Source organism: Olea europaea, unplaced genomic scaffold, assembly GCF_002742605.1.
Source record: "Olea europaea var. sylvestris unplaced genomic scaffold, O_europaea_v1 scaffold227, whole genome shotgun sequence".
In the NCBI taxonomy this organism is placed as follows: domain Eukaryota; kingdom Viridiplantae; phylum Streptophyta; class Magnoliopsida; order Lamiales; family Oleaceae; genus Olea; species Olea europaea.
The window spans coordinates 316,575-341,399 of record NW_019240764.1 but is presented as its reverse complement, the minus strand read 5'-3'; the positions used below and the strand labels follow the sequence as shown (position 1 = coordinate 341,399).

General features: G+C 36.0%; 1 protein-coding gene across 1 annotated transcript; it reads left to right on the top strand.

Moving 5' to 3' along the window:
• Nucleotides 1-241: 241 nt before the first annotated feature.
• On the top strand, nucleotides 242-24,825 carry LOC111381220 (cytochrome P450 CYP72A219-like). Its single transcript, XM_023004976.1, has 5 exons — nucleotides 242-603; nucleotides 8,638-8,861; nucleotides 13,237-13,481; nucleotides 13,832-14,189; nucleotides 24,169-24,825. Exons 1-5 carry the CDS (start codon nucleotides 318-320, stop codon nucleotides 24,595-24,597), a joined length of 1,542 nt encoding a protein of 513 aa, XP_022860744.1. The 5' UTR covers nucleotides 242-317; the 3' UTR covers nucleotides 24,598-24,825.

Below are 24,825 nucleotides of genomic sequence, written 5' to 3'. Positions count from 1 at the left end.
CAATAATTGAGAGTCAATTGGAAAATGTTTATAAATAATTTTAATTATAGATAGAGAAAAATGAGTGAAAAATAAATGGCTAATACTCATAAATTCTATAGATAAAAAGTGATTTGAGTGTTTGTAAAAAAATTATACACACGAGCCAAGCACGAGCTTCACGTGAATCATGAAGTAAAAAGATGTGGCTTACAAAAGGATAAGACTTCTAACGAGTGAATATAATGCAAGGCTTTGACTTTTGACAACAAAAATCTTTACAAAAACCTCTCTTTCTAAAGCTCTCTCTGTATATCACTTTTACACAAACATTAAAAATGGTCACACTGACAATAGCCATTACAGTGTTCATAATTATCCTTAATTGCGTGGGATGGAAAATTTTGAACTGGTTATGGTTGACTCCCATGAAGAAGGAGATGATTCTGAGGCAACAAGGATTCCAAGGGAATTCATATGATTTCAGAAGGCTTTTGTTTGGAGATGCAGAAGAGAATGCCAAGGTGTATGAAGAAGCACTTTCAAGATCTATAAATGTTCGCGATGAAACTCAAGCTGCCCATCGTATCCTGCCCTTCGTCCATAAAACCATTGAAAAATATGGTAAGTAAATTTCAACAAAATATTTCTCAACTTTTGGTTTTATAAACATGAAGAAACGTATAGGTTTTTAACTCGGCTAACATCTATGAACTAAAATTCTGTAGTTCTAATGCATCAATGGCGTTTTTTTGGTACAATTTATTTGAAAATAATTTTTAGTCACACATTTTTTCAATAAAATAATTTTGCATGTAAATCTATAATTTTTTTCTATTTTTTAATAAAAAAAAATCATTTTAACTTCAAATCATTTTTCTCTAGAATGAAAATTTCTTGTGGCACCCTTTACTCTATACTTTCATTTCAAAGCATTGGAATCAAAGGACAGTACCACAGGTAGGAGAAAGTCGGATTCTTGGAAGAAAGGGGCTGTATATTTTAGTGAAGGAAAACTCTTATCATATATCGCTCGTGTTGGATGGGAATACAAATTTAAGTTTTAATCTAAATTAAAGTTAGTAATTAATTTTTACAATATTTTTAATTATTTATAGGATTTATAACTTTTCAATCACACATTTTATCAACTTTTTTTAAAATCTACTAAAAATATAATTTTAGTTCCTTCTAAACAAGGACATAGTCCAAGTATGTAGCTTGGTTGTTGGAGAAAAGAGATATTTGATGATATTTGAGGGAGAGATATTTGATGATATTTGAACGATTTGCTAATATTGGAGAATATTATGGCGCAATCACGTTTTGGAAGATTTCCATGATTCGTTATCCTCTTTCCTTGATTGCCTCATCCTTAATAAGGCAGTCTTGATCTAATGTGAATATATATGTTTCATTGTAAGCTCCAAACATAGGTGAATAATATACAAGCTCTTTCTTCTCCCGTGGATGTAAGTTGCTATACTAGCGCCGAACCACGTAATTCTTTGTGTTCCTTTTTAGTTTATTGAATTCTTCATGGTATCAGAGCGGATGTATTGTTTCGGTCCATTGCTATTCAAACCAAACCTGTTCTGAAATTCAGAAACGTTTCATAATCTCTACGAAAATAGATTTTTTCAGCTTTGAGTGACCTCCACGGAAATGACTGTATCTTTTAAACCGTAAATCGGAATTACGCAAGGTCATTGCCGTTGGATTCTTATAGCTAATTGTCTTTCGGGCTATTTTCGACAACGTTTGGTGGGTTAAAATCATCTTCAAAGTCAGTTGTTCGCGTTTTTCAGTTTTCTGCTTAGCCTTTTTTGGGTCTGATTATTTGCTTTTCAGTTTACAATGACTGAGAAAGTAATTAATCTATCAGTAACAATGGAGAATGATGTTAATCCTAGATGGAAGTTATCTACTATTCCTTTGAATGGTATAAATTATATATCATGGTCAAGAGCCGTGAAGTTGTCTCTTGGTGGAAAGAAAAAGTTGGGTTTCATCAATGGCACTTGTTCCTGTCCAGATTCTACAGATCCAACTTATGAAGGATAGATATCGAATGATCAACTTGTTCGTTCTTGGCTTCTAAATTCAATGGAAGCGCATATTGCTGAAATCTTCACTTTTTCAAACTCGGCAGAAGAGTTGCGGAAATCTGTTGAGGAACTTTATGGAAACCAAAATAATGCCACTAGAATATTTGAATTGAAACGGGAAATTACTGCTGCTGAGCAAGGAGATAAGCCATTCATTGAACACCTTCGTAATCTTAAGAAGATGTGGGACGAATTGAGTATGTATCGTCCACATACGACCGATGCAAAAATCTTACTAAAAAGGGCTGAGGAAGATAAGATATTTTCTTTGTTGAGTAGTTTGAGACCAAAGTATGAGAATCTTTAGAGTCATATTCTTATGAGTCCTATGCTTCCATCCTTTTCGAGTGTGTGTACAACTGTGTAGCGAGAAGAAACTCGAAAAAAGGCAATGAATTCAGAATTAAAGAATATACCCGAGTCTTCTACTCTTATCATTAAAAGAGATGAAAAACGAAAAAATTTTCAGAACAAGAAAAGACGAGAAGCTCCCAAATGTGACCACTGCCAGAAGCTAGGACACTCTAAGGATCGTTGTTGGGAACTTCATCCTCATCTTAAGCCATCCACTATGAAAAGAGAAAACATGGAAGGTGTTGCTGTTGCTGATACTACCATTTCAATGAATCAATTGGCCCAAATTCCACAACTCCTCGGTCATCCTAGTCCTTCTACTCCAAAATATTCAAATCCTTCTAGCACTCATGTCTCTGGTAACCTTGAAGCTTATTTCTCTTCGTGTACATCTAAACATTTGAATACTCGGATTATTGATTCGGGTGCTACAGATCATATGGCAAATGATGTAGCATCTTTGAGAGATTTCTCAAAAAATTCATTTAAACATACTGTCTCAGTTGCTAATGGTACATCAGTTCCTGTTTATAGATTTGGAAAAATTAATTTTTTTCCTGGTCTTCCTAGTTCGGATGCACTTGTGATTCCTTCATTTCCAACTCAACTTCTTTCCATTGGAAAAATAACTAACTCTTTAAATTGCAATGTTATTTTTTCCGGGGAAGAAGATTGATGAAGATGTGTACTCACATGGACTTTATCCGTTGAAACCATTCGGTGCCACTTCTATTAATAATGCTATGCTAGAAAATCATAGTGTGCATCAAAGATTTGGACATCCTTCTAGTCGTGTTTTATCTTTTTTGTTTTCATCTATGTCTTTTGAAACACATGTTTGTGACATTTGTCAGTTTTCCAAACAAGTTCGTCTACCATTTAATAATTCGTCATCTATGTCTGTTAAACCTTTTGAGTTAATTCATTCTGATTTATGGGACCCATGTCGAATTGATTCATATGATGATTTTAAATATTTTGTACTGATTATTGATGATTATTCTCGTGCTACTTGGATTTATTTATTGAAATCTAAGAATGAAGTCTACCCTATTTTTAAGGATTTTCATAGCATGGTGGCCACTCAATTTGATAGTAAAATCAAAGTTTTTCGTTCGAACAATGAAACTGAATTTGCAAATAGTCCCTTTTTTGCCTTCATTCGCGATAAAGGCATTATTCATCAGACTAGTTGTATTGGTACACCCCCAACAAAATGGAGTAGTTGAAAGAAAAAAATAGACATATTCTGGAGACTACAAGAGCTCTCATGCTTCAAATGAATAATCTGAAGAAATTTTGGTCACACGGAGTTCTAACAGCAGTTTACTTGATAAATAGGCTCCCAAGTTGTGTTATCCATTTTCAGTTACCATTTGAAGTCTTAAAAGGAAGAAAACCTGACGTGTCTCACCTTCAAGTATTTGGTTGTGTTTGTTATGTGCACGACTAGTTTCTGCATCATGATAAACTTAATCCTCGTTCCATTCGATGTGTCTTCTTAGGATATTCTTCGACAAAAAAAGGATATGTATGCTATGATCCTCAATCTCAAAAGCTATTTTTATCACGGGATGTGTGATTTTTTGAGAAATAACCTTATTTTTACAGTGCAAAGTTTGAACAAGAATTTAGCTCAGAGGGAGAGTTTGAACGATCTACTTCCGCTTCCCACAATATGGACATCTTCTTTCGACATTGCAAGCCCTAACCGAAATGAAACTACGGTACGAGCTAAGGGGGCTTCAATCCTGACTCTTTATCCCCCTCTTCGCCCAGGCTAACTGGCCTTACTGATTCAGGGAGGAGATTGGAGCCTCGAAAAGCACTGTTGAGAGGAAGAGCCTTGGCCCCTCTTCATTCTCTACAGGGTTCCAAACCTTTCTTCAACATAGGTGACAACGAGCGAAGCAGAGATGGAAGAGATCTATTTCGATTTATATTATAGAAAATTAGTGTGCTTGGGAGTCCCTGATGATTAAATAAAGGGCGGTCTTGCTTGGCGCGAAGGCTGCTAGTTCGGGGGTAGAGTACAGTACTAAAGGTCCTCGGTAATAGAGATATAGAAAGAACTGAATAAGATGGAAACAGTAGGGACACCGGATGTTCCTTGTCACCAGAACATGTACCAGATGCTCCAAAAGAGGTTTCTAGAAGGTCTAATAGAATATCCAAGGCTCCAAAAAAATTAAAGGACTTTTGTTACTTACGAAGCCGTAAGTCATCCTATACAGGCTCATCTATCATACTCCAATATTTCTACATCTCATTCAGCTTTTCTAACTTCGTTTGCTTCAACTCAAGAGCGAATAACTTTGGACAAGCAAATTCTAGTCCTATTTGGAAACAAGCGATGCAGCAAGAGTTACAAGCCCTTGATGATAACAACACTTGGTCGATTGTGAAACTCCCTCCAGGAAAGAAGGCAGTAGGATGTCGTTGGGTTTATAAAATGAAGTTTTGAAGTGATGGATCTATTGAACGACATAAAGCACGTCTTGTTGCCAAGGGTTTTACTCAAACTTATGGAGTTGACTACAATGAGACATTTGCTCCAGTAGCCAAAATGAACACGTTTCATGTTCTTTTATCTCTAGCCGTCAATCATGATTGGAAATTATTTCAGATGGATGTAAAGAATGCATTTCTACATGGTGATCTTGAAGAAGAAGTTTACATGAATATACCTCCTGGTCATCCATTGGAAGGTCGTAGTGATCTCACATACAGATTAAGAAAATCCATATATGGTCTTAAACAATCACCTCATGCATGGTACGCCAAATTCAGTTACGTTCTTATCAAGAATGATTTAAAGATAAGTAATGCTGATTCTTCCTTGTTCGTGAAAAGAGGTATGAGTGGTACTATTATTATTTTTGATTTATGTTGATGACATAGTTATTACTGGTGATGAGCTTGTTGAGATATCAAAGCTTAAAAATATTCTTCATACTCAATTTTCTATTAAAGATTTGGGAATTTTAAAATACTTTCTCGAACTAGAGATTGCATATTCAAAGTAGGGCATATTTCTCAATCAAAGAAAATATGTGTTAGATTTGTTACAAGATACTGGTAAATTAGGTGTCAAGCCCACTCAAACGCCTATAGCTTGTAATTTAAAATTACCACTTGATAGAGACCCGATATCTAATGTGGGTCAATTTCAAAAATTGGTGGGCAGATTGATTTACCTCACAATTACTTGATCCGATATCTCATATGTTGTTAGCCTGATTAGTCGTTTTATGCACTCTCCACGAGTTGCACATATGGATGCTGTTAATCGAATTTTGCATTATCTTAGGGGTCACCTGGAAGAGGTGTATGGATGCATAAGAATGGTCATTCTCTTATTACTACATACACAAATGCGGATTGGGCTGGTAGTACTATTGACAGACAATCTACAATAGGGTATTGCACGTTTGTTGGAGGAAATTTGGTGACATGGAAGAGTAAAAAGTAGAATGTTGTTGCACGCTCTAGTGCTGAAGCTGAGTATCGGGCAATGACTTCTACTACAAGTGAAATTATTTGGCTTCGATCTTTGCTAAAAGATCTGGGATTTGGCTCGTCACGACCCACACAGATGTATTGCGACAATCAATCTGCTATTCATATTGCTTCAAATCCAGTTTTTCATTAACGAACAAAACACATTGAAGTTGATTGTCATTTTATACGAGAACAAGTCCAAGCCAAGGTTATTTGTACTCCCTTCATTCGTAGTAGTGAACAATTAGTTGACATTTTCACCAAAGGTTTGTCCACTGCTAGATTTCATGAGATATTGTCCAAGTTGGGCTCCATCAATATTTTTCGTACCAACTTGAGGGGGAGTGTTGGAGAAGAGAGATATTTGATGATATTTGAAGGATTTGCTAATATTGGAAAATATTATGGCGAAATCACATTTTGGAAGATTTCCATAATTCGTTATTCTCTTTCCTTGATTGCCTTATCCTTAATAAGGCAATCTTGATGTAATTCGAATATATATGTTTCATTGTAAGCTCTAAACGTATGCGAATAATATACAAGCTCTCTCTTCTCCTGTGGATGTCGGTTGCTACACTGGCATCGAACCAAGCCTAACCAAGCTTGCTCATAAGACTGCTTCCCTGAGTTATTCAGCTTTATAAATGCCTATTCAGGCTACAATTATGTCCTTGTGCACCCCAAAGTTGACGAAAACACTTCTTTTATCACTGATCAAGGCTTATATTGTTATAAAGTGATGCCATTCGGATTGAAAAACGTTGGAGCCACTTATGAGAGACTTGTCAACAAGATGTTTGCTGGTCTCATTGGTGAGACAACGGAGGTCTACGTTAATGATATTTTGGTAAAAAACGTAGAAAATAAAGACCTTGTATCACACTTGAATGAAACTTTCCAAGTTTTAAGAAGATATCGAGTGAGGTTGAGCTCTCTTAAGTATGCATTTAGTGTCGCCTTCGAAATTTTTTTTGGCTACATGGTTAATTAAAGAGAAATAGAAGCTAACCCTAAAAAGAAATCAAGGCTTTGATAAATATGAGATCACCACAAAAACCTAAGGAGGTCCAAAGCATACTAGACGCATAATAGCCCTCAGCCGCTTCGCTTTGAAGGTGAAAAATAGGTGCCTACCATTCTTTAGGGTTCTAAAAGGAGGGAAAAAGTTCCAATGGAATGGAGAGTGTGAAATGGCCTTCCAAGGGCTGAAGAAGCTTTTAGCTAGGCCCCTCTCCCCTTCCAACTGAAGTTCGACGAACATTTTATAATTTACTTAGTCGTATCAGAAGAAGCCATCAGTCCAGTTCTTGTCAAAAAGGAAAGAATACTCCAATTATCTGTCTACTATGTGAGCAAAGCTTTATTGCAAGTGGGGACCCATTACCCAGAAATGGAGAAATTGTGATCACATCAAGAAAATTATGACCGTACTTCAAAGCACATAGATGGGAGCTCTCCTATATGGGAGCTCTTTGTAGATAGATTATCCTGAGAAATCGGTGCTAGGGCTGGAATGGTCTTGTAAGTCCAGAAGGCCACAAACCAAACTGTACAATAAGATTTAGTTTTAAGGCCTCCAACAATGCTGCTAAATATGAGGCCTTCCTAGCAGGACTCAAATTGGCTAAGCAAATATAGATTAAGAGGCTAAGAAATAATAGTGCTTCCAAATTGGTGGTGAGCCAAGTAAATAGTAGCTTCACTATGAGGGACAAAGGCATGGTTTCCTATCTTAAACTTGTGATGGACCTCATCCTATTGTTTGAAAAGTTCGAGCTAATAAAGATTCCAAGGGCTAAAAATGCTAATGTAGATGCCTTATCAAAGTTAGCCAACAACAAGGATTTTGAGCTATTCAAGATGGTGCCTACCCATCATTATCCAGTCCCTCCACCTTAAAGAAAGAGAAGGTAATGTAGATTGAAGGCACTTCTCCATGGATGCAACCTATCATTAACTACTTCAAAACCAAGCTTTGCCAGATAACAGAGGGGAAACTTAGGAACTTAAAAAGAAGAGTTGCCCACTTTGTCTTGTAGGATGACATATTTTACAAAATAGGCTATGTTGGCCATGCCACCCCTACAAAAATCAGGTCAATAGTCCCAAAATCAAACCAATTTAGTAGAAGAACAAATGCCAAACCGACAGCTCTATCACGTTCCAGAAAGAAATACCCATTTACAGCAAACTTCTTATGCAAAAAAGTATGACTATAGGAAATTTAGGAGGGAGTACAATTATCTCTATTTGTACGTAAAAATATTTTGGAGAATTCTTTATATATAGACGTGACGAAAATATGATAACTATCGATTGAAAATATGGAAATTGTTGAGTTAAATGTAGTAACGAGCACAAGAACATTTGTCTATAATTTTTTGCCTTTTATATAGTTTAAGAATGAAGAAACAAATTCTTCAATTACACAACATTTTTCAACAAATTTACTTTAATGCTTAACAAAACCTAGCTAATAATTTACAAAAAAATGATGTAATTAATATATCTCAATGGCTGCTTGTTCCTTTACTTTCTCTGCCCTTTGAAAATAAAGAATTTATTTATTTAATTGTGTTTTAGATGTACATGGTTAAATTTGTATTACATAAATTCTTTTTTGTTCGAATTATCATGTTCAATATTGAAATTGGTTTATTATAAATAAGTATTGTTTACTATTAATTTGGAGGTGACAAATCATTTTTTTGGGCCGGACTAAGACCAAAAGTGCTGATAATGGATCCTGAACTGATGAAAACCGTGTTGGTTAAACACACTAGCTTCATAAGGAATTACAAGGCCACTAATCATATATTGCAAAAACTTATCACTGGACTCCCTCGTACTGAAGGAGAGGAATGGTATAAAAGAAGAGTGATTATGAACCCAGCTTTTCACATGGAAAATTTGAAGGTAATCTCGCTTCTTATTTATCAAATAAGTTTATCCATTTATGTGCCATAATTTGAAATTGTCTTAATATCTTTGGGTTTAAAATGTTAGATTTCAGACTTTATAAATTCTAAATTATGTCTTCTTGTTTAGATGATTTGATATTAATCATTCTATTCGATGCACTTCACTTTCTTATATTTACCTCTAGAATGATCTTGGTATATATGTATTACTAACACAAAAGAGATGTCGCCAAGATCTTAGATTTGAAATTTCTATGATAGAAATATTTTGATTTTGTTCAATAAGCTTATACTATTGTAGGCAACTTGTATATTATCAACATACAATACTAGAAAAATATGCTTATTCATACTGAACCTTTGATATACTCAATCATCAATTGTATTCATCTCAAAATCAAATAAGATAATTATTTAATGAAATTAGTGATTTCATATATGGGAAGCCTGCTAGCCCATAGATGAATTTTTTAATTTACAAACATTTTCTTTGGGTCTTTTGACACAAAGTTTTCGATTGTAACATGTCTCATCCATGTCACCATTGATAAATGCCATCTTTAGATTCATTAGATGTAGCTCAAGATCGAAATATGTCACAAGTGCCATAATAGTCCTGAAAGAGTCTTTCGTTGAACTAGAGAAATGATCTCTTTAAAGCCAATGCATTCCTTTTGAATGATGTCCTTTGCGACAAAATGAGTCTTATATATCTCCACATCACTCTTCGAATCCATGTTGATTCTAAATATCCATTTACAACTAACGGGCTTCGCACCGAAAGGCAATGTGATGAGTTTACAAACAACATTGTCATTCAGGGACTTTATCTTTTCATTCATGATATCAATCCACTTTTGAGAATTATTCCTTTTGATGGCTAAATGAAAGTTGATTGGATTTTTTTTACCAATCCAATGTCATTCTCCTTTTCTAGGAGAAAAATGATAAAGTCATACTGAATTACCTTTTTCCTTTCTTTAGTGGATTTCCTCAATGGCATTTGTTCTTGAGATTGTTGATTTTGTTCTTCTGGAATAGCCTTGTGATTGTGTATAAAGGGTTTTGAAATATTGTCTTGATCCTTAATTGCCTTCCGCACAAGATCTGGAACAAAAATCTGTCCCTAATTTTGATCATTATCAATGACAACTAAAGGAATAGTTATACACTCCTCAAAGATAAAATCCATAACCATATCTCTCCTTGCAAACTCCACATCCTCAAAAAACTAAGCATTTCTCGTTTCAAAAATTAACCTAATCGTTTATGTCATAACGAAGTAAAATTTTCATTAGTTAATTTATGTTTAATACCACATAAATTCACATGCTAGAATTCAATTTATGAGACAATTGAACTGAGCAAGCAAATATAGATTATCATAATCAGAATAAGAATCATACCTATAATAATTGAATTACGTAAAATGACTAAACCGATCGTTACCAAATGAATAAAAGTAATCGAATTTGTTCAATGTAAAAGTAAAAACCAAATTTCGTCTAATACATAGATGTCCCTTTCAAATCAAAATAATTAACAGTCTTTAATAATAACCTGATAATCCCTACAAATTTAACTTTAACTAATTTGCCATCACCTATATGAATAAATTTTTAAATATAAATTGTCTTTTGGTTGTTTAGGCAACCCTACATAGACACGCTTATGAGTAGTGGCATTGAAATTAATCCACTAAGTGTGTCTAGGTGCCGATATTAAATTAATCTCTTAACAAACCAAAGTGAGAAGTTTACTTTACTTTACACGATAAGGGTAGCATTTAATATAGTCCCTAGAGTGTCCAAAACTTTCAAAATGTAACAACCAGATACTTCATCCTTTTCAGGGCTCTGTTTTACTAGACTAGATGTTGCTTCCTTATTATTATTTCTTTTTTTTAACTTGTTTTTAGAGGTACTTGTCAAGTGAGCAGTTTCAGTTCTTTCTTATTTTAACATTTCTTCTTCTTGCGCACAATAAGAAATGGCCTCATTAAGAGACCATTCCCCATTTGATAGATATAACTGACCTTAAATTCGTTGGATTGTGTAGGAAGAGAAATTAAAATTAGATGCTAAAGCAAGTCCTCAGATGGCTTCAATCTTAGTGCCTTCAGTTTTGAAGTAAGATGAGACATCCAAATGATGTACTCCATTATCTTTAACTTTATACTTTAGTGAAACTGAGTTCGCCATAATCGTACTAGTTTTAGTTTGCCATAATCGTACTAGTTTTAGTTTGCCATAATTGTACTAGTTTTGGCCTTATCGATTTTCACAAAACATTTTTCGAATTCTTAAAAAATTCTTAGTTATTTTATCAGACATAGTGTCCTTGAATGTTACTAGCATTCTACCATTCATTACTATAAGATGCATGTGGTTTGAATGATCCCATTTACTCAAGTCCTATTCCTCATTAGTGGAACTCTTATCCGTAAAAGTAGTGGGATTGTTTAGTCCTTAACGCAAGGTTTAAATCCATGCAAAAAAGAATGATATGAGCGTTCTCCTTATAATCCTTAAAGTTGGATCCATCAAGAAGTACATTAATAGAAGGGAAAATCACAACAATGGTCTCAAACCTTTTCAATTTTTGCAGACGTTATCCAGACCTTCATTTTGTGACACCCACAGTTTCAAACCCTTCAAAAATATGCACTTGAGGTCCAAATGGATGGAAATATCCATTTGACCATTAGCTGACCAGATAGTCAAAATTAAATCAATTTTGATCGAACTAAAAAGGGCAAAATGGTATATTTACATTTTCCCAAATTATTAAACAATTACAACAATTAAAAAAAGAAAAAAGAAAAGAAAATTGCCCTATGGTGGATGAGAAGTATTCAATGGTAGAGACCCTTAGGTTCTAAAAATTCGGCCGGCAGTGTTGGTCCACCACCACTCTAAACTGGTCCCTTAGATGTAGCTTCAGCAATCGAGCCCTATCTTCCACATATCTCCTTTGCATTCTATCCACTGTCCACCGCCATATTTAATATTCACAAATACCTATATACACAGTACGATCTATTGAATTAAATCATTCAAATTAACGAAAAATTGATGATAATCCATGGTACCAGTAGATGCGATTTGATGAGGCAAACGTAGTTGCATCATTGACGTTGGAATTGACGTTTGAACTATTTGAGTTCGTTGTTTGAAGAATGGACTGTAGATTTGGATTTCTAGCTTTGTTTGATGTCACATGGGTATCAGTAGGTGCATATTGAGGTGCTTGGTCTACTCGGAGGGTGGGCTTGGCATGGGTGTCACTAGAGGTGAGGATTCTGGCCATTTTTCGGTGCGTGTGCAACTTGTTTTAAGTTGAATTTCCATGTTTATGTATTAAAATAACCTATTCCTTCTCTTTCCAATACCCTTGGCTAGTAATTTTGCCTTAAATGTATGAATAGTATCAACATAATGATACTTTTTTTTTCTAAATACTCATTTACCAAAAACAGGTTCAAACGAATGTGACATGTTTATTTTATTATTTATTGCATCTTTCAGAAAAATGCAATCATTGAAATCATTGTTTCCTTATAGGATCACTTTTAAAAGGAATTGGTAATACAACATTTATCCTATTTCCCTCAATAAAGTAAAGAGAAATCAGTTGGAAATTAATTTGTCTGATCCTAAGCCTTTTATTTTATGGGCTCTTTGCTTCTTCAAGGAAATTGTTCAACATATTTTAGAAGGATTTATTATTATTATTATTATTTTGGGTAATCCCCTAGAAACGGGAATATGTACATGAGTTTGTGTTTGAGAATTATTTCCCGGAGTCAATGAATTCTCTTGGAACTCTACAACCTTGGATTCTATCATTACATTGTATTCTAAATTCAAGTCAAGATGCTTTTCTATTTGAATCATATCCCACAAAAACGCATTTGGTTCATCTAGGACCTAATTTAATTATTTTAGGGTCTGTATTTTTACAGTGAGTAAGATACTGCCCACAGTTTAAAATATTCAATATTGGACGACATTTCTATAATACTTTTTAACCTCGTATTGTTTTGTGTCTCGCTTTCAAGGTTGAGCCCAGCATGCCTGCCCATATAACCGGGTCTATCCATGACCCGGCATAGGCGGTGCCTTTAATTGAGATTGGAGAGTCATGGTAGTCTGGACAACCTATTCATTTTGACGCCAATATAAATGAAAAAATTCCCTTTCGACAAGATAGTACTTGGCCTCTGTTTGGAAAATATATAAATGATTTATAAAGAGGAATAGTAGTAGGCTCCCCGAAATATGTAGAAAATAATGAATATTAATTATGAATATGGGGTTGAAATTAATATTTTACCATGAACTAAATGTTATTAATTTTGTGTATTGCAGGAAATGATACCAGTGTTTCAAAAAGTCAGCGATGATGTTCTGAATCAATGGAAGAAGTTGGTTTCTGAAGATGGCTCCTGTACTGTAGACGTATATCCTTACTTCGAATACGCAACCTCAAAAGTTATTTCTGAAACTTTGTTTGCCAGTGATTATTCTAAAGACAAAAGACTCTATGACCTTATTAAGGAAATGGTCAGCATGGCAAGACTAACCACCCGAATTGCTGATTTACCAGGATCAAAGTAAGTACAACATCTATCGGTTTCCTAAATAAAATCTGTCTTGTAAAGTTCTGTCCAATTAAACATGTAAATGGCAAATTTTTAGCAGTTTGTCCCAATCTTTGGTCTCTTTCAAATGGATTGAGTAGATAAACTAATCATTAAACAAAATGATGGAAAGTGTGGAGATCTAAAGGCTAGAAAAAATGGATTGGAACTCGTGTGCTTTATAATGAAAGGTCGAGGACTGCATTTGCAAATTTTCTATGCATATATATTCAGTTGCAAATGGATTGTTCATTAAACATGTGAATAGGACTTAACTGATTCTTATGAATTTCATATTTACTTCAGAATTTTTCTTGGTATAGGTATTTTCCCACCAAAACAAATCAAAAGTCTAGAAAAATCATGAATGAACAACGGCAGATGCTTGGAACACTCATTTGTGAAAGAGAGAAGGCAATAAGGGAAGGCAAAGTTTTGCAGGACAACTTGTTGGATCTGATATTGAAATCAGAACTCAAACGTGATTATGGTGAAGAGGAAATTCCCGGGCAAGTGAAGTTATTCTTCTTTGCAGGATATGAAACCACAAGAAATCTTCTTGTTTGGACCTTGGTCTTACTCAGCACTTACCAAGATTGGCAAGAGCGTGCTAGACAAGAAGCTTTCCAGGTCTTTGAAAATCGTAAAGCGGATTATCAAGGGTTAAGCCAACTCAAAGTTGTAAGTATATATACTTTACTTTTTATTCCTCAAGACTCAAGGCTTATACTAATAGTTATAATACCAATTATGATAATAATTGTTAGGAAATAGAACGTGATAGCTAAAGTGAGATAGAGGATGTAAATAAATGAATGCAAGGATTTATGTGAAAAAGAACCCCAATTAAATTTAAAATGAAAACCATGGCTAACATGATTCTACCATAATAAGAGAATTACAACAATTTGTTCTAAATATAAGGAGATAACAATAATAAAGCTGCTTTGCATGGCGTGTTGGTCGTTCATTTAATGTTTTTACATGTAATGCATATCTACCTAATTATATTGTTTCACCAATCTCCATGATTTGTGTAATTGTATAACTAGAGCATGATTTGTGTAATTAACATTAATTACTTATCTTATGTGCTTGCCTCATTTACCTATAGAAGGAGGGCTCTTGTACAATTTTATTTATCATAGAATACAGAAGTTATTCACAATTCTGTCTCTATTCTCTTAATTTCAACATGGTATCAGAGCCATCTTTGGTTCTTGGCCTCTAGTTGGTAACCTTTTTTGGTTTTACTCATTCCGTTGCTCTATCATTGCTTCTAGCCTTCGTTCATCGATTCTTTTGGTATTCCAATACCATAAATCGATCATGTTGCTCCAGAGCTTTCGTTTGGTGCAAAAATCATTCCGATCCAATATCGCCATATCTGTCACAACTCGTCGTCATCTCCAGCGACCTTCCAGCCACTTTTTCGGCCAGTTTTTCGTGCTCATTCCATCAGCGCTGTCCTTTTGCTCTAACTCAGTTAGCATTATCATTTTTCTGTTATGGCTTCTTCAAATGATATTGCTCATCCTATAGAGATCATTTTGAATGGCTCTAACTACAATGCTTGGGCCCAACAAATGTCAGTTTTTCTGATTGATCGGAGATTATGGCATTTTGTCACTGGAACAAAACAAACACTCACGAAAATTGACAAGCAATCCATAGAGGAGTTTGATGAGGCCCTTGATGAATGGGAAAGTACTCACTATAAGATCCTTTCCTAGTTTATTAATACATCAACCCCTTCCATTCAGAGTCTACTCCCTAAGTTCCGGAATGCCAAACTTGCTTGGGATTTTTTGGTAAAACACTACAACTGTGGGAGTCTACTCCCTAAGTTCCGGAATGCCAAACTTGCTTGGGATTTTTTGGTAAAACACTACAACTGTGGTAGTGATGCTGCTCTAGAGTTTCAGTTGGAGACTAAGCTTTCCCAAATGCGTCAGGAACCTGGACAGTCTATCGCTGAGTTGCATGCTCAGGTTAGTAGCATTTGGGATCAGCTTTCTCAAGTTGACCCCACTTTTTCTGATGAGAAGTCGATTAAGCTTTTCACTGAATATCGTGATCGTCGTCAGTTAATATATTTTATGATACATATTCGGGATGAATTTGAGAATTCTCGAGCATCTTTGTTCCATCAATCTACTCTTCCTACACTTGAGGTTGCCCTTATAGAGCTAATTGCCGAGGAAACACAATAACAAACTCGTCGGGTTCATTTTATTGATATGGTCTTAGCTACTGCTTCATATAGCTCATCTACTCCTGCCACTCCTGCTGCAGCTGTTGCTTCTTCTAAACCGCGATGTTTCAATGGTCAATGCCACTGTTGTAAGGAAGATGGCCAACGTATTTCTGATTGTCCTAAGGAGAAGGCTAAGGATGCTAGGGATGCTCTTAAGGCTAATGCATCTTACTCTTCCAAACATGTTGCTGCTGTCTCCACTAGCTCCTCGACTTCTGATTCTTCTTCTGCACATTCTTTGTCTTCACTTTCTGCAGTTGACATTGAGGCAATTGTCACCCAGGTCCTATCCCATACTTTTACTGCTTTATCAGTCTCCACAGGTAACTCTACATCTTGGTTTCTTGATTCTACCCATTGCAATCAAATGACCTCGATTCCTCTTTAGTTACCATATGAAGTCTTTAAATCTCGTTTCTTTAATTTATACTGCTGATGGTTCACATATGTCTATTAGTCATTTTGGTCACGTTTCTACTCCTACCCTTTTTGTACCTAACACATATGTTGCGCCTAACTTGTCTCTAAATCTCCTTTTTATAGGTCAACTTGTTGAAAGTGGTTTTATCTTAACCTTTTCTCACAAAGGGTGTGATGTACAGGATCCAAAGACGGGCCAGCTAGTTGGGACAGGGCATAAAGTTGGTTGCTTTTTTTAGCTTACATCTCTACATTTGCCTAGTTCTTGTTCTCCTCAGTCCCTTAGTACTGCTTTGCCTTTTAGCGTTTGGCATTCTCGTCTCGATCATACATCTTTATCTTGTGTTCAGTCGTTAGCTTCTAGTGGTTACTTAGGTAATGTTAAATTTGAACATTTTGATTGTGTGTCTTGTCAACTTAGGAAACAGAAAGTTTTACCTTTTAATGAAAGTAATTCTTTGTCTTCTGCACCTTTTGATTTGGTTTATTCTGATATTTGGGAACCTGCTTTTATCTTTACTAAGGGCAGGTCTCGTTATTTTGTCGATGATTATTCTCGGTATACATGGATTTATCTTTTGCATGATCGCACTGGGTTATTAATTGCTTTTCACAATTTTAAACAGAGGATACAAACTTAATTTGATCGCACCATTAAAGTCTTTCAGTCTAATAATGCCATGGAGTGTACTTCTACCTCTTTCCTTGAAGAACTTCAAGAGGCAGGCACTTTGTCCCATTCTTGACATCGATCCTATCCATACACCTCCTAACATAATGGCTGTGTAGAACGTAAGCATCGTCACATTCTTGACATTGTTCACTCTCAACTTTTTTCTGCATCTCTTCCAGAATTCTTTTAGGGAGAAGTTGCCCTTATCGTTGTTTACAATATTAATCGAGTTCCAACCTCGACTCTCTTCAATAAGTCTTTATATGAGGTTCTCTACAAAAAGGTACCCGATTATTCTATTCTCAAAGTGTTTGGTTGTGCTTGCTTTGTCTTACTTCCACCTCATGAACATACAAAACTTGAACTTCGTTTTTGTCTTTGTTACTTTCTTGGTTATGGGATAGAACACAAGGGTTATCGGTGCAATGACCCCATAGCCAAGTGTCTTCGAGTCTCTCGACATGTTCAATTTTGGGAACACAAAGTATTCATTAGTATCTTTCCACTTTCATCCGATTGTCTCTCACACTCTCCCATTTTCACTAACCCAGCCATAGACCTCTCTCCAGATTTTTCCTCTAATGCAAGTCATGTCAGCTCATCTAGTGATCACTCCACGCCTACCTCTCACGAAACTGGATTGTCTGATGATCATGCCATCGCATCCACCCCTCCTGAGTCCTCTGATTTGGATGTTCGTCGTCCTAGTAGGGTAAGAGCACCTCCTACCCATCTTAGTGATTACCATTATTTTTCTACTCTTGACTCTCTTCACGAGCCTCGCAATTATCGCGAAGCTTGTTCTTACCCTGCTTGGTAGCAAGCTATGTCTGAAGAACTTGACGCTCTTCATAAAACTCATACTTGGGATCTGGTTGACCCGTCTCCTGAAAAGACTATAGTTGGGAACAAATTTGTGTATAAGAGGAAAACGAACTCCGATGGTTCTGAAGTAAGACATAAAGCTCGTTTAGTGGCAAAGGGCTTTACTTAAGAGGTCTATATGCAGCCTCCTCTAGGGTATCCTCATCCTCCTGGTAAGGTCTGTCATCTCCGACGTGCATTGTATGGGCTTAAGCAAGCTCTCCGTGCTTGGTTTGCCAAGTTCAGCTCCACCGTTACATAGCTTGGGTTTGCTTCTAGCCCCTATGTTTCTGCTCTTTTTACTCGTCACACTGACACTGGCATTACTATTCTACTACTTTATGTTGATGATATGATCATTACTGATGATGATAATTCTAGTATTCATGAGCTTAAGCAGTTTCCGTGTTAGCATTTTGAGATGAAAGACCTTGGTTCTCTTAGCTACTTCCTCGATTTAGAGGTGTCCCCTAACTCTGATGGCTACTCTTTGACCCAAGCCAAGTATGCTTCTGATCTTCTCAGCCATGCTGATCTCGCAGATTGTAAGATAGCTGATAGTTCGCTAGAGCCCAACATCAAACTTCATCCTACTGATGGGGAGCTCCTTACTGATGCCACTCGTTACTGACAGCTTGTTGGGAGCTTGATTTATTTCACTGTCACTAAACCAGGCATTGATTATACAGTGCATCTTGTTAGCCAATTTATGTCAGGTCCTCTTTCAATTCACCATACAGCTGTTCTTCGCATCTTACGCTATGTGAAGGGAACATTATTTCATGGGCTTCACTTTTCCTCTCACTCATCCTTGATGTTGAAGGTTTACTTTGATGTTGATTGGGCAGGAGACCCTATTGATCGTCGATCTCCCACTGGTTTTCTTTTTCTACTTGGTGACTCCATTATCTCTTGAAGGAGCAAAAAGCAGACCGTTGTTGCTCGCTCTAGCACTGGGGCTGAGTATCGAGCCCTTGCCGATACTACTTTGGAACTTCTTTGGCTCTGTTCGCTTCTCCAAGATATGGGTGTTCCTCAGCCCTCTATCACTCCGCTTTATTGTGACAATCATAGTGCTATCCAGATTGCTTATAAAGATGTCTTCCATGAACGTACAAAACACATTGAGATCGACTGTCATTTTGTGTGTCATCATCTTCAGGAAGGGACACTTCGCCTCTTGTCAGTTCCTTCAACTGATCAGCTGGCTGATATCTTCACAAAGGTTCATCCACCTAGTCGTCATCGTTTTTTGGTTTGCAAACTCCAGTTGGCATCTTCAATACCACCTTGAATTTGAGGGGGAATGTTGGCATATCTCCTTAATTATATTGATTAACCAATCTCCATGATTTGTGTAATTGTATAATTAGAGTATGATTTGTGTAATTAGCTTTAATGACTTACCTTATGTGCTTGCCTCCTTCACCTATAAAAGGAGGGCTCTTGTACAGTTTTATTTATCATAGAATACAGAAGTTATTCATAATTCTTCCTCTATTCTCTTAGTTTCAACAACATGAATTGCAAAATGAATTCTCTACAAGTCATTTTCCCATACAATATTACTTTACTCCTTCACAATGTGAATAATGCCCTATGAGAAGACTTTTCACTCATGGTAGTAAAACATTTGACCCCCAATAACAAGGCCAACCACAACCTATGAGAATTGGTATGCAAAAGTGACTTTCGAACCACTTTGGCAATCTCTGTATCCTTCTATACATAACATTTTCATGCTGTATGCATATTTGCTAAGCTATAACATGATCTATAACATTATATGAACTTGTCAATGTTGATTGGTCTAGTCATTGCATCAACTAAGTTTTCCTTGGTGTATATTATTGACATGTTTACACTCCCATCTTCCACTACTTCCTGTACAAAATGATATTTTACACCTACATGCTTTGTCCTCGAATGAAATGCTGGATTCTTTGGGATGTGCATGACACTTTGATTGTTAGAAGACAAAATAATTTTCTATTTTTTGTGTCCAAGTTCCTCCATAAGCCTCTTTTATCCAAACATTTGCAATGATCTTTTATACTTTGATAACAAGTGCCCCTTTGAAAATCTTCATGACCTTATCTTTAATATGGGTCTTGCATTCAAGATAACCAAATTGTCCCAAAGACAATAGATTTTTCTTCGGGCCCTTTAGATGTTGTACCATTGGATACTGGGACTTGTACCTCATGTATCTTTAATAATCATTCATAAATATAACCCTCCAAAGATAGGTTCATATTTGTAGAATCATTCTCATTGAGATGTCATGTACTGTTGAATCTAAAAGTTAGAAGTCAGCAAACCGCTTTCTAGCTTCAGCGGCAGTTGTTGCCTCACTAAAAAGAACTTCACTATCTTCAACGATACTTGCAATCAACCATCTAGAATGTCTCAAGAGCTTTGTTATCTAATTTCTTCTTGCTAAGCCAACAACCCCTTTTGAAATGCCATTTTTTACCACACAATAGCATTTTACATTTTTCTTACTTCATAAGTTTGACCTATTATGGTTGCGACTCCCACTAGGGCCACGTTTTATTGATCTGCCATTTGTTATAGATTAGGCCTTAGCTCGTTGTGAACTGTCTTGTATGTCCTCTTTGTTTTTGCATCTTTGTTTGTCTACAATGTAGATGTTAGGTTTGGTGACTCAAATGTGTTAGGATTATTGTTAATTTAAAATTTGATCGCATGGAATCCTAGAAATTGGTTAGAAGTCTTTTGAAGATGCATGTTAAACTTTTACTTAGAAAGGAAATCTAATTACATCTAACAAAAGGAAACAAAATCCTATTGAAATTAGGTCTCCTAATTGTAATATATTTTCTTACCTTTTAGGACTCTTCTAGGGTTGGTCTATAAATACAAGGCTCCTCTGGTCAGTTTATAGATAGTAACAGATAGAAGCCAATTGCTAGATTGCTTTGTACTCTCCATATTGTTGATTCAATAAAGATCATTCCTCTGCATTAATCATTTTGTTCCTCTTTACAAATTTAAACCTTGTTTCGTGATATGATTTTGTTTACTTCAACATTGTCATTAAATCTTGTTATTTAAAATCTAGTTTGGAATTAATGTGTGTTATTGGAGCTTCGATTGGTTGAGATATTTTTTCGAGATGTCTGGGTTGAAGTGCAATATTCCGCAATTAGATCGTAATATAAGGTTCTCGTTCTGGCAAGTAAAGATGAGGGCTGTTCTGGAGAGGTTGGATTTGGAAGATGTGTTGCTGGGTTTTGACAGGATGCCAGCTGGATGGACAAGAGAGGAGAAACAATGGAAGGATCGAAAGGCTACATCATTGATTCATCTTTATCTATCCAACAACATTCTACAAGACGTCTTGAAGGAGAAAATGACGACTGATTTGTGGTTGAGGTTGGAACAGTTGCGTATAACTAAGAGTCTTACAAATAAACTGGCTCTTAACAGAAGCTGTATTCCCATCACATGGCGGAAGGAGAGTCATTGGAAGACCATATTGCCCTGTTCAAGTAAATAGTTACAGATCTGGAGATGTTGGAGGTTAAGTACGATGAACAGGATCTTGCATTGATTCTGTTGTGTTCTTGGATCTTATACGTCGTTTTGGGATACTATCTTGTATAGTCAAGATATTTTGACTATAAAAGATGTCTATGATGCGTTGCACTCAAATGAGAAGATGAAGCATTTGATTGGAGCTACATCAAAGGGTGGAGAAACTCTTATATCTCAAGGTGGTCGACGAAGAGGCAGATGAGAGTTAGATTTAGCAATATGACTGATTACTACTATAAAAGGAATTGAATATTCGAAAAGATTGTGATATATTGTAGGCTAAAGGTGATTTAGCTACAAATCTTGGGGTGCCACCTTTGAATTCAGACGAAACCAATGTAGTTAAGAATTGTTCAGATGGCGAAGAGGTAATGTTGACTGTGGTATCTGATGTGGAATCTAGACCTGACGAGAAGTGGAGTCTTGATTCGGCATGTTCGCACCATATGTGTTCCGATAGAAATTTATTTAAGACATATGAGGCTGTTCAGTAAGGTAGAATTGTAATGGAAAACAACCAATCTTGCCTATTGCTGGATCGGTCGAGTCAGATTCAGGCTACGGGATTGAACATTTAGAACAATTGATCTAGTTCGACATGTTCTTGACTTGAAAAGGAATCTCATTTCGCTAAGTAGCTTGGATGCAAAAGGGTATAAATTCTTTGGAGGAGGTAGAGTCTTGAAGGTCCGAAAGGGAGTCCGGGTTGTACTGGAGGGACAAAAAGATCCTAGTTGTACATTTTACAGGGGTGTAGAACTTGTTAGGAGACATTTGGACAAGTTTAGTACCATGGTGGAAGTTCGATTTGCTACAGTACCTTTTGGGTTGGGCTTCGATTCAGTTCAGAACACTGGTAGGGAGAGTGTTGGTGATCCCACTTTGCCACCAATTTCAGCGAGTACACTGTGTTCAGTTGCTGGGGTAGGACTCATCGAATGTATGTACCGTGGTGTCAGCAATGTCTGGGATGCTTCTGGGGATGTTGAAGGCAATAGTTCTAGCAACAGGCCTTCTGATTAAGCATCTGGTTTGGTTCTTGCTACAGGGTGTGTTTTGGCTCTGTGTGATTTACATTAATTCCTTGGTGGATTTGGAAACCTTGGGTTTAGGTTCGAATGTTGATTGTGGACGCCGGGCAGAGGACGAGTGTTTGGTTTATATGGAGTGGCCACTGTTGAGGAGATTCGACCAGTTAATTTCAATGCAGATGGATTTGAAATCTAGAATTTTTGTTCGCAGCACTGCAATTTGAGTCAAGGTGGAGATTGTTAGGTTTGGTGACTCAAATGTATTAGGATTATTGTTGATTTAAAGTTTGATCTGGAATCCTAGAAATTGGTTAGGAGTCTTTTGAATATGCGCATTAAACTTTTACTTGGAAAGGGAATCTAATTGTATCCAACAAATGGAAACAAAATCCTTTTGAAATTGCATCTTCTATTTATAATATATTTTCTTGCCTCTTAAGATTCTTCTAAGATTGGCCTATAAATACAAGGCTCCTCTGGTCAGTTTGTAGAAAGTAACAGATAGAAGCCAATTGCTAGATTGCTTTGTACTCTCCATATTGTTGATTTAATAAATATCGTTCCTCTGCATTAATCCTTTTGTTCCTCTTTACAAATTTAAATCTTGTTTCGTGGTGTGATCTTGTTTACTTAAATATTGTCATTAAATCTCATTTTTTAAAATTTGATTTGGAATCAATGTGTGTTATTGGAGCTTCCGCGCCCGACAGTAGAAGCAATGTTGTCAAAGGCAAGACTAGTGAAATTGTTGGTCAAATTTATAACTAGCTGATCATACGAATCAAGCAGAATTTGAAATAGGATCTCAGCACCTTTAGCATCTTCAATCATGAAACTGAAGATTATGAAACTTAATGCTTAAAGTTGAGAAAATAAGGTATTAAGATTATTGATGTGATTCATTTCATATGCATATTCCTCCATTCAATGAGTGTAGAACCTCTTATTTAATTATGTTACTTGAACCTCATATAATTTTGTTAGAGTATCTCATATCTCCTTTGCCGTCTTTTTCTTCAACACTTGACCAATGCTAAATGAAAATTGCTGATAATACTGTTATCCATCTCCTTCCACTTGTTGTCGTTGATGTCAATTGATTTTTGTAAATTTCCACTAATGAATCGCCCTTTGGTAAAATTTCTTTATGATCTGTCATTCGCTTGGATCGATCCCCTTCATTTCACGTGAATAGTACATGTACAATTGAACGGTACTCCGTATATCTATGGCTCTAGTACAACTTTGGAAAATAGAACGTGACAGATAGAGTGCAGCTAAACTACCACGGGCAAATATAAATTTATACTATCGTATAAGAATTACAGCATCCCTTTAAATACAAGGTTTATCTCTCTTAATAAGAGAAACTTAAGTAGGAAATACTCGGGAGAAACTAATTTTTTCTCTCAATATTTAAGTGTTTCTCTACTCTCTAACTTTTTTTTTTCTCTATTTTTTTTATCACTCAAAGAATGAACTCTCTGTAATTGAGATACATTCTGGCTGCAGAAATTATCCTCTATTTATAGCCCAATCATTCCACGTAGCATTTAATGTTTAGCAACATCATTTCAACTGCTAGAGAAAATAATGCTAGCAATTACTGCTTCGTATGGCGTGCATTCTTTCATTTAATGGTCTTACATAAATCGCAACTTGAATTTCTAAAACTCATTTTCCCTTGCAAAATTACTTCGCGAGTAACGTTATTTAACTCCACTAGAATTGCAACCCTAGTCTAAGGTAGTTATTCTTTAGAGATTTCCTCATTTGGTTTTGTTACATAAACAATGTAACCCTGAAAAACTCATTATTTACTCATACAAGAGCTTTCCTTTTCCTATATTGTAGTTATCGATGATCGTAAATGAGGTATTGAGGTTGTACCCTCCAGTGGTCGAGCTTTCAAGACTTGTAGAAGAAGAGACACAGTTAGGTGAATACACCATACCAGCTGATACACAAGTCATGCTACCAGTAGTTATGATTCATCGCGATCCCAAATACTGGGGTGAAGATGCAAACGAGTTTAATCCCAACAGATTTGCAGAAGGAGTGTCGAAAGCAACCAAAGGACATCTTATATATTACCCCTTTGGATGGGGACCCCGTAATTGCATTGGCCAGAACTATGCACTCTTGGAGGCTAAATTGGCATTGGTAGACATTTTGCGCAACTTCTCGTTTGATATTTCGCCTACTTATAGACATGCTCCAGTTGTGATTTTCACTCTTGAGCCTCAGTATGGAGCCCCCCTCATACTACGCAACCTCAAGTGAGGTTTAGTAAAAGTTTGTTTGTGTGGGTAATTATAGCCAATGTTTTAGTTATCTTTCTGGCTATGTATTATGTATCCGTTGATTAGTTTTTGTCTTTTCACTTGCCATTTCTAGATAATTTCAATAAATTTTAAGCTACTATATTAGTTCCTTATGTAATGTTGACACTCCTCACCACCCGCTTCTGTTACTCTTTATAATAGCAGTGTTTCAAATATTTCAGTATAA

Bases quoted from the DNA above. Each gene is read 5' to 3' on its own strand.
- LOC111381220 (XM_023004976.1), top strand. From the start codon at position 318: ATGGTCACACTGACAATAGCCATTACAGTGTTCATAATTATCCTTAAT. The intron at 8,862-13,236 runs GTAATCTCGCTT...TGTGTATTGCAG, and splicing joins TTCACATGGAAAATTTGAAG to GAAATGATACCAGTGTTTCA. The intron at 14,190-24,168 runs GTAAGTATATAT...CCTATATTGTAG, and splicing joins GGTTAAGCCAACTCAAAGTT to TTATCGATGATCGTAAATGA.